The 19316-nt window shown below is 43.2% G+C and overlaps 1 protein-coding gene across 1 annotated transcript in view; it reads right to left on the reverse strand.

The window, feature by feature from the left end:
• atp11b (ATPase phospholipid transporting 11B) overlaps positions 1 to 19316 on the reverse strand; it is a 93245-nt gene that overhangs the window by 34045 nt on the left and 39884 nt on the right. The window contains exons 12-22 of the mRNA XM_083768095.1: positions 15665 to 15862; positions 14943 to 15101; positions 13782 to 13963; positions 13597 to 13665; positions 12901 to 12974; positions 12196 to 12299; positions 5252 to 5433; positions 4473 to 4676; positions 3042 to 3195; positions 1167 to 1269; positions 854 to 999 (exon numbers count right to left, since the gene is read on the reverse strand). Coding sequence (XP_083624221.1) covers positions 854 to 999; positions 1167 to 1269; positions 3042 to 3195; positions 4473 to 4676; positions 5252 to 5433; positions 12196 to 12299; positions 12901 to 12974; positions 13597 to 13665; positions 13782 to 13963; positions 14943 to 15101; positions 15665 to 15862 — 1575 coding nt within the window. The remainder of the gene's footprint in view (positions 1 to 853; positions 1000 to 1166; positions 1270 to 3041; positions 3196 to 4472; positions 4677 to 5251; positions 5434 to 12195; positions 12300 to 12900; positions 12975 to 13596; positions 13666 to 13781; positions 13964 to 14942; positions 15102 to 15664; positions 15863 to 19316) is intronic.

A 19316-nucleotide genomic window follows, 5' to 3' on the forward strand; every position in this document is an offset into this window, starting at 1 on the left:
GTAGAACCCAGAGCCAAATACTGCTACTATGAATGTATTATCCACTGAGTATATATATAGACACATTATAGAATTAAAATCACGGAGCATTTTTTGCACATTGGAATGTATAAAAACTAAACTATAGGTCTATACGACACAGGTATTATTTCATATCCCCTTCATTACATGAATGAATAAATGAATGAATGATTTATTTCGGTCCTTGTCAAATCAAAAACACATCAGAAATGTGCATGTCCATCCAAATCTGATTTGGATGGACAGAATACAAATTCAATGATTGAAAAGGGCATAGGCTGAAAGCACAGTGCTTATTCTCTGCCTATCCTTATCCTAGAGCGTCACAGTTCCCGCCCCCTTTCATGACCCGGAAAATTATTCCCAGTTCATTTTCCTCGTAGACTTTTCAAAAAGTATTTATTTAAAGACGTTTACGCCGCGGACAAAGCCGACTCGAGTTGTGACAAATCATGTAGAAGAAGAAAAACAAAACAAAAAGTGTTGTATCCTGCGGTTTGTTCCTTCTTTCTAATTATTTGATCGGCCCAAGACATTGTGTTTATCGTCATGATTTGTCACAACTCGAGTTGGCTTTCTTTAAATAAATACTTTTTGAAAAGTCTACGAGGAAAACAAACAAACAGGGAATTATTTTCCGGGTCTCTCGAGGGGGGCGGGACTGCGGCGCTCTATACAATCCATAATGTATCCAAACAATACATTTGAATATTTACAAAACAATTCATATTAAATATACTGCAAACGATATGTCACCATAGATATAATATGGTTGGTCCTGGTTTATTGTCAGTAATGAAAGTAAAGGGAGGCGGAGTCTGTAGTACTGTACCTTGTAGAAAAAGTACTGTACAAGCGTAGCTATTCGGATGTAGTAGAAGTGGCCGTGAACCAGCAGGAGTTTAGCCAGGAATTTAAACCTGGCTATTGCATAGTCACTGTTTCTCACGGCCTGACGACCCTCCTTACCCATAATACCTGTTAGAAGACACACACACACACAATGAAATCCTGCTATAAAACACTTGGGTGTCTATATATATATGTGTGCGTGTGCGTGTGTGTGTGTGTGTGTGTGTGTGTGTGTGTGTGTGTGTGTGTGTGTGTGTGTGCGCGTGTGTGTGCGTGCATGCGTGTGTGCGTACCTATGCCCACATGGGCTTCCTGTATCATACTGACATCATTGGCTCCGTCACCGATAGCCAGCGTGATGGGTTTCTCTGGGGATGTTTTTATCAGACGCACCACCTGAACACAAAAGAAACGTGATGGGTTTCTCTGGGAATGTTTTTATCAGACGCACCACCTGAACACAAAAAAACGTGACGGGTTTCTCTGAGGATGTTTTTATCAGACGCACTTAACACATTATTACGGCTCTAGCAGTGATTCTCATCCAGTTTAATTTCAAGGACCCCCAGTTTGACGTGCATTAGTCTACGGACCACTAATTAATAGCATTTCTATCTCTGGGACCCACAATTTATATGGTAAAATCAATGTTAATTTAACTGGAGGCTGGTTGGACAACAGCTAGCCTTCCTATCGTCTCTCTACCCAGAGACAGGAGGAGGCCGGTTGGACAACAGCCTTCCTATTGTCTCTCTACCCAGAGACAGGAGGAGGCTGGTTGGACACATGGTACTGGGTAAACATAGTACCTTTCCTTTCCTTAGTCCAGTTACCCTGGGTAAACATAGTACCTTTCCTTTCCTTAGTCCAGTTACCCTGGGTAAACATAGTACCTTTCCTTTCCTTAGTCCAGTTACCCTGGGTAAACATAGTACCTTTCCTTTCCTTAGTCCAGTTACCCTGGGTAAACATAGTACCTTTCCTTTCCTTAGTCCAGTTACCCTGGGTAAACATAGTACCTCTCCTTTCCTTAGTCCAGTTACCCTGGGTAAACATAGTACCTTTCCTTTCCTTAGTCCAGTTACCCTGGGTAAACATAGTACCTTTCCTTTCCTTAGTCCAGTTACCCTGGGTAAACATAGTACCTTTCCTTTCCTTAGTCCAGTTATACTGGGTAAACATAGTACCTTTCCTTTCCTTAGTCCAGTTACCCTGGGTAAACATAGTACCTTTCCTTTCCTTAGTCCAGTTACCCTGGGTAAACATAGTACCTTTCCTTTCCTTAGTCCAGTTACCCTGGGTAAACATAGTACCTTTCCTTTCCTTAGTCCAGTTACCCTGGGTAAACATAGTACCTTTCCTTTCCTTAGTCCAGTTACCCTGGGTAAACATAGTACCTCTCCTTTCCTTAGTCCAGTTACCCTGGGTAAACATAGTACCTTTCCTTTCCTTAGTCCAGTTACCCTGGGTAAACATAGTACCTTTCCTTTCCTTAGTCCAGTTACCCTGGGTAAACATAGTACCTTTCCTTTCCTTAGTCCAGTTATACTGGGTAAACATAGTACCTTTCCTTTCCTTAGTCCAGTTACCCTGGGTAAACATAGTACCTTTCCTTTCCTTAGTCCAGTTACCCTGGGTAAACATAGTACCTTTCCTTTCCTTAGTCCAGTTACCCTGGGTAAACATAGTACCTTTCCTTTCCTTAGTCCAGTTACCCTGGGTAAACATAGTACCTTTCCTTTCCTTAGTCCAGTTACCCTGGGTAAACATAGTACCTCTCCTTTCCTTAGTCCAGTTACCCTGGGTAAACATAGTACCTTTCCTTTCCTTAGTCCAGTTACCCTGGGTAAACATAGTACCTTTCCTTTCCTTAGTCCAGTTACCCTGGGTAAACATAGTACCTTTCCTTTCCTTAGTCCAGTTATACTGGGTAAACATAGTACCTTTCCTTTCCTTAGTCCAGTTACCCTGGGTAAACATAGTACCTTTCCTTTCCTTAGTCCAGTTATACTGGGTAAACATAGTACCTTTCCTTTCCTTAGTCCAGTTACCCTGGGTAAACATAGTACCTTTCCTTTCCTTAGTCCAGTTACCCTGGGTAAACATAGTACCTTTCCTTTCCTTAGTCCAGTTACCCTGGGTAAACATAGTACCTTTCCTTTCTTTACCTTGGCTTTCTGCAGGGGGGCCATGCGGCAGCACAGCACGGCCCAACAGCTCTTACACACTTCCATGAAGAGCTTCTCATGCTTCCTCAGCGCTAACGACAGACTGGCCCCGTCCACCACCAGACCATGCTGGATCACATGGTCCTCCTTAATCCTGGAGAGAGAGGGGGATGGAGGGAGAGGGAGAGAGAGAGAGGGAGGGAGAGAGATGGATGGATGGAGAGAGAGGGAGGGAGAGGGAGAGAGAGGGAGAGAGAAAACTTTAGAAGGCGTATTTGGAATTGGCCTCAGGTCTAGATGGGTTAATTAAAATGAGAACAATATGTGACTTGCTCATTACTAGTTTAAATGATAAAGTTTCTTCATCAGACGCTCTGCATGTTCATGTCTGGAGGGGGGGGGGGGGGTCTTTAGGTCACCATGGCAACACTCAGCCCTGACTCATTCCCATTACGACTCTAATGCAATTTCATGTGGGGAACTCCAAGGTAATGCAAGTCACAGACATGTTCTATTGGAAACACAGCTGAGGAAATGTACCCCCGGAGTCTTGGAGAAGTGGACTGGAGTTACAGCTGTAAACCCCCGGAGTCTTAGAGAAGTGGACTTGAGTTACGACCCCCGGAGTCTTGGAGAAGTGGACTGGAGTTACAACCCCTGGAGTCTTGGAGAAGTGGACTGGAGTTACAGCTGTAAACCCCCGGAGTCTTGGAGAAGTGGACTTGAGTTACAACCCCCGGAGTCTTGGAGAAGTGGACTTGAGTTACAACCCCCGGAGTCTTGGAGAAGTGGACTGGAGTTACAACCCCCGGAGTCTTAGAGAAGTGGACTGGAGTTACAAGCCCCGGAGTCTTAGATAAGTGGACTGGAGTAACAGCTGTACTACTGTGACCACTTTTTCAGTCAATCTATGTGTGCTATTTGAGTATTTGCATATTGTTTATCATTTGTGACCAGATTTGACTGAGGGACTGCCATCGTGCAAAAACCTTTTACATTCATACCATAGTCAGAATCTATATTACCGATATGAAATTATTGACTTATTTTATTTGAAAGTTTATTATTATGATTTACTCAACACCTAGAACGCCCATGAGGATGAAGTATCTTTGTCTTTTCTATTAGTAACGCGGCCCGACGCCCAGGACTAAAAGTATTGTCCAAAAGACGAAGTTTATTGATATGAAAACGGATCGCGTGGCTCCACAGCCTGGGAGCGCCTGTTGGGCAATCCTCACACTCACACACAGACACACACACACACACACACAGGCGCCGATCTATATGGTTACGGCCGAGGGTGCTGAATCTGCAGAGTGTGCGTCTCAACTGTCAATAGCACACACACACACACACACACACACACACACACACACACACACACACACACACACACACACACACACACACACACACACACTAGCGTACCTCCTGGTGAACCTGCTCAGCAGCTCGGCACACTCGTTGTGGTCGGTCTGCTTCAGCAGCTCCAGGATGTTCATCGTGCGGTGGAAGTGTCCGCACGACAGGCTGACGCTGACCGCCGTCTCGTGCTTGTCGCCCGTCAGCACCCACACCTTGATCCCCGCCAGACGCAGGGCCTCGATGGTCTCCTGGACCTTGTCCTGGAGTCTGGGGGTGGGGGGAACGGGAGAGAGAGACTGTATGTTCCCCCAGAATACCTTTGAATGCCGCAATCAGATGCCTTGATGTCATATTCGACCATAGGCCTATCATTGTGTTAGTAAACCCCTCTGGCGTCTCACATTTTGGTTTTAAATGGGTCATGGGTGGTATGGCTGACGTCAACTTGGTAGCCGAGAAACCCTAGGGGATATCTCTCAACAGGCTTAAAACACATCTCGCAGGAATAAGAGACAATGAGAGAGCTTTACAACAACCATTAGGGGACTAACTATTAGGGCATTTGACACCGCCAGTCACAATGTGGGACAGGGTCTCAATGCCTGAAAAAAGTGTTGTAAATGAGGGCCCTTAATTGTCCTCCACCCCCGTGGCCCCCAGGGACCTGCAGGTCTCTCTCTACTTACTTGTCCTCCACCCCCGTGGCCCCCAGGGACCTGCAGGTCTCTCTCTACTTACTTGTCCTCCACCCCCGTGGCCCCCAGGGACCTGCAGGTCTCTCTCTACTTACTTGTCCTCCACCCCCGTGGCCCCCAGGGACCTGCAGGTCTCTCTCTACTTACTTGTCCTCCACCCCCGTGGCCCCCAGGATCTGCAGGTCTCTCTCCACGTAGCTGAAGGCCTCCTGCAGCCTCTCCTCCCGCTGCTGCAGAGCGGTGCGCGCGGCGGTCAGACGCGCGTCGACGTCCGCGTACTCCTCTGGGCTGAAGTGGCGACACGCCACCACCAGGGTGCGCAAACCTTTCTGTAGCACGACAGGTGAATCAGAATCAGCTTTAGTCTCATTTTAACCCATTCTGACCTGAGATCAGATTAAAAAAATGTCTGTTTGAAAATGAAAGTTTTCTGAAGAAGCTATGTTTCTATGTCAGTTTCTACGTCAAAATAGCAGACCTATGAGCTTGTAGATCTGCTATTTTTCAATAGCTAAAGCATAACATGATGCTAACACGAAAAGGGGTTCCCGCCCAGAATGGGTTAACAATCAAAAAGTGTGTGAAATTTGTTTTTGTGCATGGTACTCCATGGTCCCCCATGGAGTACCCGGATGTTCCAGGCCCAGAGGAACCCAGCCGCCCCGCATCCAAATTCCGAAACGGTTGAGAAATGACAGAGTTACCATGAGACTCCGGAACATCCAGACCCCCCAGGAACGTAGCCTGGGCACCATTCCATTTCGGGAGCGGATGATATCTGCTACGTCATGTTGTAGTATTGTTTTGTAGTCAACAATCTTCCGGAATTTCCTTTTTCCCTCAAACCGATGTTTCTCAATAAAAGCTACAGGCTACGAGAGCTTTTATTCTTATTCTTCCGGTTTGAGGGAAAAGGAAGTTCTGTTTGATTGTTCCTGCCCGATGACTACAAAACAATACTACAACATGACGTAACGATATCATCCTGATGACTACAAAACAATACTACAACATGACGTAACGATATCATCCTGATGACTACAAAACAATGACTACAACATGACGTAGCGATATCATCCTGATGATGACTACAAAACAATACTACAACATGACGTAACGATATCATCCTGATGACTACAAAACAATACTACAACATGACATAGTGATATCATCCTGATGACTACAAAAGAATACTACAACATGACGTAAGGATATCATCCTGATGACTACAAAACAATACTACAACATGATGTAACGATATCATCCTGATGACTACAAAACAATGACTACAACATGACGTAACGATATCATCCTGATGACTATAAAACAATACTACAACATGACGTAACGCTATCATCCTGATGACTACAAAACAATACTACAACATGACGTAACGAAATCATCCTGATGACTACAAAACAATGACTACAACATGACGTAATGAAATCATCCTGATGACTACAAAACAATGACTACAACATGACGTAACAATATCATCCTGATGACTACAAAACAATGACTACAACATGACGTAACGATATCATCCTGATGACTACAAAACAATGACTACAACATGACGTAACGATATCATCCTGATGACTACAAAACAATACTACAACATGACGTAACGATATCATCCTGATGACTACAAAACAATGACTACAACATGACGTAACGATATCATCCTGATGACTACAAAACAATGACTACAACATGACGTAACGATATCATCCTGATGACTACAAAACAATACTACAACATGACGTAACGATATCATCCTGATGACTACAAAACAATGACTACAACATGATGTAACGATATCATCCTGATGACTACAAAACAATGACTACAACATGACGTAACAATATCATCCTGATGACTACAAAACAATGACTACAACATGACGTAACAATATCATCCTGATGACTACAAAACAATGACTACAACATGACGTAACGATATCACTTTTGGAACAAAGACCAGTCGAGGTTACCAGGAACGTGCCCAGGGGGCCGGCCCGGTTCTGGCGAGCCGCCGGCCTGACCCGCGTCCGAAATGGTTGAGAAATGACAGAGTTACCATGTGGGGGTCCCCAGGGGGTCCCTATACTGTACTGTACTGTCACTGTACTGTACTGTACTGTACTGTACTGTACTGTCACACCTGAAATCATCATGTGTGTGTGTGACACTTGGTGTCACACACACACGCTGTCTATAGCAGTGTATATAGCAGTGCAAGGGGCAAAGCTTTTGCCACAAAACGTACATACAAGTAAAGGGCTTCCCCTCACATCAGATATTGAAGCCTTTGCTACAAAACGTACAACTAAAGGTTTTGTGGTGTGGAGAGAGAGAGAGTGAGGGCGAGAGAGGAAGGGAAGTGGGGGAAGGGGGGATTGTGGTGACGGGAAGGCAGAAAGAAAGGAAAATAACGAGAAAATGTCACTGAGCAAGAAATAAATTAAGTGTTTTTGTTTTTAAGCACAGAAGAGAAAATAAAAGGCAGAACGAGGGAGAGAAGGAAAAACAAGTCATCAGCAAATTATAGAAGCAATGCGACAACAACAAATCAAACCCCAGTCCCAAGCATCGAGTTCTGGGTAGTCATGAAACTGACTGAGTGGAGCTGGCTGTGTGTGTGTGTGTGTGTGTGTGTGTGTGTGTGTGTGTGTGTGTGTGTGTGTGTGTGTGTGTGTGTGTGTGTGTGTGTGTGTGTGTGTGTGTGTGTGTGCGTGCGTGCTGTGGTGAAGAATTTACAGTCTAGTGGGAACAGGGAAAGACAGAGCCAAAAATGATTGCACTGCAGTGAAAGCGTGCACGCACGCACAAAGGCACAAACGTGCGCACACACACACACACACACACACACACACACACACTCATAGTATATACAAACACACAGACACATTTGTCAGCAAGCAGTACTCAAAGATATTTGGGCATTACATCATATACTGTAATGAAAACCAGAGCCAGCAATGCAAACAAGAGTTCAGTCAGGCTCATCATTGTACTGTCATGATGACGCCTCTATGCCTATACTCCCCCATAGTACAAAGTACTCCCTACAAAGTACATGATGACTATGAATACTCCTATTGACACCCATCCATGCATCATCCCAACTATTATAGGCAACAGAATTCCCCCTACAGTATCCAATCACCATCACCCCAAACGCCGCACTGAACTCTACCTTTTACGTCCACTGAGTCGCGCCATTTCACCATCATCAACCTCATCATCTATCAAATTAAACCTTCCATTATTTAGACCCGCTGTTGACCTGTCTGTCTAGCATCAAATGTTGGATGAGTGAGAACTTTCTCAAGCTAAATGAGGATCAGACAGAAGTTCTCATAATCGGTTCTAGCGAGCAGAAAGAATCAATAATAAGCAGACTTGGCAACCTGACTGTAGAAAGTAACAGTACAGTAAATAACCTGGGGGTTATTATTGATTCTGAATTGAATTTTAATTCACACATTAATCATGTTACCAAGATTGCCTTTTTTCACCTTAGAAATATTGCACGAATCAGAGCCTATTTGTCCTTGGACGATGCAAAAACGCTAATCCACGCCTTTGTTTTTTCTCGGCTTGACTACTGCAATGCACTCTTTTCAGGACTGCCTAAGAAAACGACTGACAGATTACAACTTGTCCAAAATGCAGCAGCTAGAGTTTTAACTAGAACTAAGATGAGAGAACATATTACTCCAGTTCTGGCATCACTGCACTGGCCTCCGGTTGTTTTTAGGATTGATTTTAAAATTATTTTACTTGTCTATAAAGCTCTCAATGGTCTCGCACCTTCCTACCTAACTGCCTGCCTAAATATGTCCCAAACCGGCCCCTAAGGTCTTCCACTGCTGGCCTGCTCGCTTTGCCTAAAAAAATGGCAACTAAAGAATATGGTGAGGCAGCTTTTTGCTTCTACGGCCCAACAGCCTGGAATAAACTTCCATTCGAGCTCAGACACGCACCCTCTGTAGACATTTTTAAATCTCAACTCAAGACTCACCTCTTCACTCTTGCTTTTAGTTGAGTTTTAATATGCACGTTCCTACCCTGTCCTGACTGATTTGCTGCATGTGGTGTTTTTATTTGTTTTTATTTATTTTATGTTCTTATATTCAATTTTGTTCTTTGCCATTGTTCTATAATTTTAACTACTTGTGTTTTATTGTATTCTATTTTTGTGTCCTGCCCTGTGAAGCACTTTGAGCTGCATTCATGTATGAAAGGTGCTATACAAATAAAGTTTATTATTATTATTATTATTATTATTATAACTAACAACAGTTCTGTCAGACTCTTAGTTGTACTGTTATAATGACGCCTCTATGCCTACTCCCCCATAACTAACAACAAGTACAGCTTGTACTGTAGGTATAGAGAAGCTCAGCACCAACATTCAGCTGACCTTCCAACCACACTTTAACTAAGCATTATGTTATACTTTAGCTATTGAAAAATAGCAGATCTACAAGCTCATAGCGAGCTACGAGCTTGTAGGTCTGCTATTTTTGAAAAATCGTGAAAATGTGCGGTGCAAATCTTTGAATATGTATTCTTTCAGAGCCAACGTTTTCAACTCACATCTTTGCTTCTGGGGGACAACATATTTTCAGATGGGGGTCAGCGGCCAAATACAGAAAATGTTTGGGGTTCTTGACAATGATTCTTGAAATATTGAGCACCACTGATATAGAATCACTGGTATTTCAGAAAACTGTCATGAGGACCTTTTTTTTTAAATGGGTTAAAATCAGTGGTGGAAAAAGTACAAAAATATTTTACTTAAGTAGAAGTACTGATTCTCTACTTGAAAATTACTTAAGTAAAAGTACAAAGTACCCATTGAGAAAGTTACTTAAGTAAAAGTACAAAAGTACCTCAAATTAAATGTACTTAAGTACAAAAAGTACCCGGTGTAAAATGTACTTAAGTATAAAAGTAAAAATTACAAAGTACAAGTACAAAGTACAAGTAAAAAGTACAACATGCTTTTCAAAATGCCTACAAAGAAATGAAGTCCAACAGTGGCTTTATTTCAACACTCGTCTTGAAACTGGCCAATGGCATTTAATGTTTGTGTTGGGATAAACACTAGAAACTGACCATTCATTATCAATGGCATTTAATGTTTGTGTTGGGATAAACACTAGAAACTGACCATTCATTATCAATGGCATTTAATGTTTGTGTTAGGATAAACACTAGAAACTGACCATTCATTATCAATGGCATTTAATGTTTGTGTTGGGATAAACACTAGAAACTGACCATCCATTATCAATGGCATTTAATGTTTGTGTTAGGATAAACACTAGAAACTGACCATTCATTATCAATGGCATTTAATGTTTGTGTTGGGATAAACACTAGAAACTGACCATTCATTATCAATGGCATTTAATGTTTGTGTTGGGATAAACACTAGAAACTGTCCATTCATTATCAATGGCATTTAATGTTTGTGTTAGGATAAACACTAGAAACTGACCATCCATTATCAATGGCATTTAATGTTTGTGTTGGTATAAACACTAGAAACTGACCATTCATTATCAATGGCATTTAATGTTTGTGTTGGGATAAACACTAGAAACTGACCATTCATTATCAATGGCATTTAATGTTTGTGTTGGGATAAACACTAGAAACTGACCATTCATTATCAATGGCATTTAATGTTTGTGTTGGGATAAACACTAGAAACTGACCATTCATTATCAATGGCATTTAATGTTTGTGTTGGTATAAACACTAGAAACTGACCATTCATTATCAATGGCATTTAATGTTTGTGTTAGGATAAACACTAGAAACTGACCATCCATTATCAATGGCATTTAATGTTTGTGTTGGTATAAACACTAGAAACTGACCATTCATTATCAATGGCATTTAATGTTTGTGTTGGGATAAACACTAGAAACTGACCATTCATTATCAATGGCATTTAATGTTTGTGTTGGGATAAATGTTTGTGTTTACTATCATTACAAACATTACAAACAACTCAGGTTGCAAGCAGCTCACACAAAAATATATTTCAGATGGGGGTAGACAGTCATTTAGGGGAGAATGGGGAGAGCCATTGCAATTTGCAAAACAGACATTATAATTGCGTGAATTCACACATTATAATTAGTCCTTAACTATTTAAGCCCCACCCACTCCACTCTGTGAGGGCAAACTGTCTCCCATTGAGATGCATGTAAATGATTTCTCCATCAAAATAATCGGTCATTTCAGTAGCAAGAGCTTGAAAATGTCTTCTAAATCTAGTCAAAAAAGCCTACAGTAGGCTATAGGCCTATGTACAAATGTGGATTACATTATTGGGGAGAAAGTTAAAACCAATATCAACTTTAACAACCATCCCGTTTGACAGACGTTTACATGCAATGCACTAGGCCTACAGTGATTATTATTGCAATCACCTGGATCGGTGAGTGTAACGTTCCTGAAGTTAAGCTGTGTATGTGACGAAAACAGAACTGCAATAACCAGCAGATGCAGCGCACGTCTCACACACACACACACACACACACACACACACACAGCGCGGCTCGCTGTAATTTATTCACGGCACCAGAGAGAGAGACCGAGAGAGACGGGCGCTTCTGTCCAGCTTTTTCACCGGACCGCACCAACATGCTTCATTGCTTCTGCGTGAATGTGAACCATAGAGGATTAAAAGGATAGAGACTGAACTGGCGCAAAGCTCCGCCCCTCCGCTATTCATGTCAGTGGAAGTTTCTCAGTGGCGTTTTGAAGCAGCCCCTTGATGTGAACGAATGAGTGAGGCGATCAAGCGAGCCCCGCATATTTCTCATATTTTGCGCGGAAATGTGTAGCGAGTAACGAAAGGTGTCCAATTTTAATGTAGCGGATTAAAAGTACGATTTTTTCCTTGTAAATGTAACGAAGTAAAAGTAAAAATACAGCAAAATAAAAATAGTAAATAAAAGTACAAATTCTCAAAACGTGTACTTAAGTACAGTAACGAAGTAATTGTACTTCGTTATTTTCCACCACTGGTTAAAATATGTGTGTGTTTGTGAGCGTGTTTCTCACCAGAGCAAACTCGTCCACATGCAGCCGGGTCTTCTCTATCTCTCCACCGGTGGAGAAAGGCAGGATGGCTGACTCTGCTCCCTTGGTGAACAACACTTTGCCTCCTGCAGGGACCACAGATACAACAATGGTCGGTTACAGGCACAGTCTGTAAAACAAAAACGTCCCTCTCCAGACCATGAATGCAGTATTTACTATACTAGTCCTTACCCGTTGTAGGTAAGGGTACTGCACCCGGGTGCGTTTGTAATTGACTAATAAATAAATTAATAATCATTAACCCATTCTGACCGGGCACCCATTTTGGTGTCAGCATCATGTTATGCTTTAGCTATTGAAAAATAGCAGATCTACAAGCTCATATCGCGCCACCGAGTGGCGCGCTACGAGCTTGTAGGTCTGCTATTTTTGAAAAATCGAAGAGCGACTGACATTTTTAGAATCTGATCTCAGGTCAGAATGGGTTCATCAGACCAGCGTGTGTCCGGCGGAAACCTCGTATGAATCTGACCTCAGGTCAGAATGGGTTAATGTGTCAAATCGAAAAAAGGGCTTCGTTACGCCCTCCATATGCATATGGTCAATGCCTGTGTGAAAAATGATTGGGAGTGATTGGTGCAGGCAGTAAGGAGTTACAGCTAGTATGATGGTGAAAGAAATGCAAATGAAAAAATGGTTCAGGTGGGGGCAGTGGTTGGTAGTTACCTGCGGGAGTCTGTAGAATGACACTCATCCTCCGGCGATCAGGATCAAACTCCAACACGTGGAGCAGCTTATATCTGAGAACGTCAGAGTAGAGACAGTAATGTGTTTAGTAGGTATATAAACTGTCCCGCACTGGAGCTAAACCTTATCTCAATGTTTGTGTTGTTGACCCGTGGCTGTTAAGACTGTCCTCGTCACCACATCCACAAGGACAAGAAAATGTACCTGGCAGAGTTAAATATCACCAGCCTGTGTCGGCCTGGTGGTTTGTCGTTAGCTTTTCTATTCTTCATCACAGAGATGATTAATCAAACATTCTAAAACCAGAAGGCAAGACGCCTGAGTGGCGAGGTTGCGTGCATGTATCCGCCTGGGTGGTGACAGCAGACTGCTGTGCGAGTGCTGGCGCTTTGGCACGGGGGGGGGGGGGGGGGGGGGGGGGGATATGTCAGATCCATATATGGAGATCTAAAGGATGGCAGCGGGGGCAGTGTCATGAGTGTACAGGGTTTCATGAGGGTCCAGATAGGGCCGGGCCTTAAATTTTCGGGCCTGTTGAGAACTCTAATTTTCGCCGGCTGCCGTCCAGAGTTTGAATGGACAGGTAACAGTTAAAAGGGAGACATGGAAGAGGAAGGATGGATGGGGAAGGAGTCTAAAATAACTTGTCTGTACAGCAGATGCACTCAGACTTACTTCTCTGGCTTGCTGAATGTTTTGATTTCCATGGTTTCTCCATTGCAGCCGGTGAACGCTACTCCCATCCTGAAAGAGAGAGCCAGACAGCCGTTGATCGGTGAGTGTTTCATGTTATAAATGTTTAGTATGGGGTCAAAGGGCGCGTGAACCTCTACTGTAACAACAACCGTGACGGGCCTCACCTCTTGGTGGCCTCCACCAGGGCTTTCTCGTCGGGCGACGAGGCGTAGTATTCCATCTGGGTGGAGAAGCCGTTGGCGTGGCAGAAGGGGTCGCCGGTGCCGGTGCTGTCTGGCTGGTCGTAGCTGATCTGCACGGTGTGGCACAGGGACACCGCCTTGAGGAACAACAGCTCCTCCGCAGTCTGTTGGGAGAGAGGACAATGAGGAGGGGGTACGGGGATGGGACAGACAGGGGGTAGCCTGGGCGCCATTTCATTTAGGGTATATGATCCTGTCGGGAGCGGATGATATCGTTACGTCATGTTGTAGTATTGTTTTGTAGTCGACAGGCAGGAACAACAGGCGGCAACTTCCTTTTCCCTCAAACCAATTTTTCTCAATAAAAGCTACAGGCTATACGAGAGCTTTTATTGAGGGAAATTTCCCTCAATAAAGTTGACGCCTGTTCCTGCCTGTCGACTACAAAACAATACTACAACATGACGCAACGATATCATCCGCTCCCGACAGGATCATATAGACTTTTGAAACGGAGACCAGGCTTTCCTCCGAGGTGGTGGAAAGCCTGGTGAGGCGAGGTTAGACAGACCACCGTTTCCCAAAACAGTGGGTCGAGACCCATTTGTGGGTCACTCACGGACCAATTCTTATGGGTCACGACTCGAGTAAAAATCCCATTTTCCTTTCCTATATTAAAAATTTTTTTTTTAATGTTTTTTGTAATACAAATAAATCAAGAATTTTAGACATTCCATGAATTTCCATGAAAAACGCTCTTCTAACTTCGAACAGAAAGTCAAAAGAAAGGTCTTATCTCATGCATATAAGCTTATTTATGTACGCCTTCGTACGGTAAACAATAATGTGTGGATGTACAGTATATTTACTAGTGTGTTACCAGGTGAGGTGTAGAACTGTCTGGATACGGTACAGTATAATTACGAGTGTGTTACCAGGTGAGGTATAGAGCTGTCTGGATGTACAGTATAATTACGAGTGCGTTACCAGGTGAGGTATAGAACTGTCTGGATGTACAGTATATTTAGGAGTGCGTTACCAGGTGAGGTATAGAACTGTCTGGATGTACAGTATATTTAGGAGTGCGTTACCAGGTGAGGTATAGAACTGTCTGGATGTACAGTGTATTTAGGAGTGCGTTACCAGGTGAGGTATAGAACTGTCTGGCGACTCGTCCGTCATCCCTTCTGGTATGAGTCTGCCGTCGACTTCGTGGTACTTGATCCCGTTGATGGAACACTCGCGGAAATGCATCTCGTTTTCCGTGAGCGTACCCGTCTTGTCGGTAAACACGTACTCCACCTGGAGGACACGATTGTATTGATAACACGACATTAATATCAAAGAATGTATGCATTTATATTATGTCGGTATATAGAGATATGTTCTAGTTACGTTCTTAGCTCACGCATGTTTCATGATAAATGCATTTTATATATGTGATGTATTCCCATGCCTTTTGTTCTTGCTTAATGTAAATCGCTCTGGATTGAGAGCGTCTGCTCTCCTAAATTGTATGTAAAAAGCCTTCGTGGTACGTTTTCTCTAAAACGTGCGTGCGCGCACGCCTTGCGGCCCGCGTCCGAGCGACTGAGAGAGTGATGGTCTGTGCTTGATTTCACATGGACTCAGGCTACCGTGATTGGTGTTGGCAGCCCGCCTGGGGCTGTCCTTAACCTGACGTTCACCCTACTCCACAGCAGGGCCAGCAAGCCCTGGGATAACCTTCCAAAATAACGGCAGTGACTGTGAACATTTCCCTTATCCTTGGGCTCAACACTTTCTTTGCCAAAGAAGGGGTGGGACCCCGCACTTGGCCGTGGCCCAAGATGAAAGCAAACATGTCGCGGCCGGGGCGACCTCACCTGTCCCAGCTCTTCGTTGAGGTCCGACGTGTTGACCTGGGCCTTCTGGTCGGTCTCGGCGTGGTACAGGTCCAGATCCCAGCCGATGAAGAAGGAGCCCAGGAACTTCTGCATCTCCACCGTGACGTAGAGCGAGATGGGGATGATGAAGTTGTACAGCACCAGGAATGCTAGGAAGTCTGAGATGAACCTCAAGATCTGACAAAACAAAAAAAATAACTTAAAAAAAATATTTTTAAAATGTATTTTTTTCTGAAAAACCTCATGTTTCCATATCAGTGGTTCTCAATATCTCATGTCAAGGACCTCAAAAATGATATGCAATTGGCCATCTGAAAATATGTTGTTCCAGGGACCTCCCCGGAAGCAAAGATTTGATTTGATTTGATGGGAGGAGAGCAATGACAGAAGGAACCCGTTTTATGAGCACAAGTCTTCATTTATATTTTTCTTCCCGATTTCTTCACTGCAAAAAGAGCAAGGAAAATAGAGATGGAAGGCAACAGACACAGACAGACAGTGAGTGAGTGACAGACAGACAGACAGACAGACAGATGTGAGAGCACAAGCACAAGATTAGCTGCGATTATTTCCCCACACGTGCAGTCAAGTGAACATGGCCAATATGGCCATCCAGACTGCAGTTGTTTATTAGGGCATAACATAAATCCAGGATAAGGGTTTTAATTTGTAATGTCGCCACGACCCTAACCGTTACTCATCCATCTGCAGCGACCGCTGGGGCATGTTGGGTCTTTTTACACCACAGAGAGAGAGAGAGAGCCCAGACCTCGACGACTGATTGGTGTTGACAGGCAGGCAGGCGAGGCCCAGTGACAGGCACTTCCTCTTACGCCTTGTCATATCTAGGGTCTCTGACTGGGAGAGAGAGAGAGAGAGAGAGAGAGAGAGAGCCCCCCCCCCCCCACACACTCCACTCCGCTCGTATAATGCTCTGGAGCCCGTCGGGAATTTGTCACATATTTTGTCGGGCTTCGGGCAGGCTCGGGCAGAACATCTCTCTAGGTCGTCCTCAGACAGCCCTCCATCGTCGTTTCCAGTCATCCCGGTTCTCCATACATCTGGCCAGTCCGTTGGTACTTTGCGCTCCTGCATTGCTCTCGAGTATATCATCCACATATGTTAGCGTGGGATGTCCTCGTGATCGATGCCCGTGTGTTGGTTCCCAGAGCACCAGTTTGCTGGCCCGGAAGTTCTTGATGCCTTTGGCACTGCTAGCCTCATGCTAGAACATACTGTATACTAGTGTATAGGCTACATATACAATAGCAGCCTATACTGTATATAGCCTAATAGCCTTTTATATTACGAGCCTGTGACACTAGGACCCAGGAGCTGCCGTCAGTGTGCAACAAGAAAGAACAGACAGACAGCCTGCCTCTGATAGTGTTGGATAATAAATAATAAAGTTAAGAGCCTTCGGGAGGGAGGCTAAATGTTTTCTACCTCCGTGTGGATTACAATGTGTCTGTATCAACTACAGTTTAATTCGTTCTTAAACAAAACATTTTGAAACTCGATCGATCGTTTCCCCCTTATTAAGCCACTTGTTTTGATATTAGCCTAACTAGAGCGGTGCCCGTTGGGCAATGGCCTTTATTCTGTGAAGACGGCCCGTGAGAATTAGATTCCGTGGATATAGATAATTAGATTCCGTGGATATAGATAATTAGATTTTTTTTTCTTTTTTCGTTTCTTCATGTCATATGAAAGCAGGGAATCATAGCTTCAAATTGACATATTGGTTGTTTAGTTTGGCCCACCAGTTTTGGAGATATGGCTTATAGAGTAATGTCTTGCAGAAAACAGTGAGTTGAGAAAACAGGCTTGAAAGGTTCACTTCTGTGGTCTCTAACATTACACCTAGGCTAGCTACATGTTTGGGCATTTATTTCATATTTACATGTCGATTTCAGCTCCGACACTTATTTCAGACATGCTCTAGTATGTAACGAGTCTGCCTGTGCTATTAACTCATTTAAAAAAATAAAAAGTTTTTCTCCTCGAGATACAGAAAGGTATTTTGACAGAGTAAATGCAGTGCTGCGGCAGGCAGCCGTCAGTCTGTCTAAGCAGCACAAATCTCGTCCTCCCATCAAAGGCATTGCGCATTCCAAATTAATATGTTAACCCATTTAGACCTGAGATCAATTCTACAAATTGTCTTCTAAATCCTGACAGTTTTCTGAAAACCCCATGTTTCTATATCAGTGGTTCTCAGACATTTTCATGTCAAGGACGCCCCAAAAATATCTGTAATTGGCCGCCGACCCCCATCTGAAAATAATGTTATTCCAGGGACTCCCCCAGAAGCAAAGAGTTAAAAACGTTCAAAGATTTGAGCCACATTTTCACGATTTTTCAAAAGTAGCAGACCTACAAGCTCGTAGCGCGGCACTCAGTGCTATTGTACTGTAGATCTGCTATTTTCCAATAGCTAAAGCATAACATAATGCTTAAAACACCAAAATGGGTTAAATCCAATCAATAACGGCCGAGTGGGACAGGCACTTTGAAAAACAGAATGAGCGCTATAACTGCTATAAGTACTGTAGTTGTGAAAAGGTGATGAATATTAGCCAATAATATTTAATGGAAAAATGGTTTATGAGATATTTCTCGGGCCAAACTTTTATCGGGCTCAAAACGTTAGGCCTGATTAAAGCTCTTTAGTCCAGGGACCCTCTAGGTTGCAAAATGTGTATTTTGGATGCTATATTTGGTGAATGTTCCCCTCCGAGTAGTAACGCTGGGGTTTAAGTGGTTTAAATGTCTCAGTAACAGAGCAGACCTCTCTCTGTCTGTGCGTGTGTTAAGGCTTTCACTTCTAGTGATTAGCTAGTTTACTAGTTGTTTATGTAAAAAGAAAAAATATATTTTTTAATATAATATAATATTTTTTAATAATTAATTTAATAATTAATAATAATAATAATGTAATAATATTTGTACATTTATAAACGGTGTTCAGTGGTGACTATAATGTAGCATTCTAGCTGATCTTGATTTTTGATGCTGCTACAGTATATAAATATTTGAAGTTTTTCAGAAAACTTAGGTCAGGATTTAGAGGCGTTTTTAGAATCGGCCTCAGCCCTAAATGGGTTCTTTAGTGTGTGTGTGTGTGTGTGTGTGTGTGTGCGCGTGCATGCGTGTGTGCGTGCGACTGCCAGCCACAGACTCCAACTCTCCATCTCAACCAAAGCACTTTCCATTACCGTAAATTCTCCAGCAGTCGTGCATGTTAAATCTGTCCTCATATGACACCCACACTACTAGCTACTTCCACTGTCCCTGCAGGCAAATATAGGAGTGATTTCTAGTGGCTACGAATCACAATAATATGAACACAGAAAGGACCAAACATATTTCACCAGCAGCAGCAATACATAATAATACATTCATAAATACATTTCAATTAAAAAGACAAGCACAATGATTTTGGGCATGATTCACTTTGCGTCAGGTAGAAAATTGTACTTTGCGATGCTTCTGGGAGCCCTGGTTTTTACAGTGTCTTCCAATAATATATTGCAATTTTTTGTATCTATTCTATAGAGGATAATTTGTTGAATATTGAATACAACTCTATTTTTGCTTAACCCATTCTGACCGGGCACCCATTTTGGTG

Source organism: Protomyctophum parallelum, assembly GCF_964188405.1.
Source record: "Protomyctophum parallelum genome assembly, chromosome: 6".
NCBI lineage: Eukaryota > Metazoa > Chordata > Actinopteri > Myctophiformes > Myctophidae > Protomyctophum > Protomyctophum parallelum.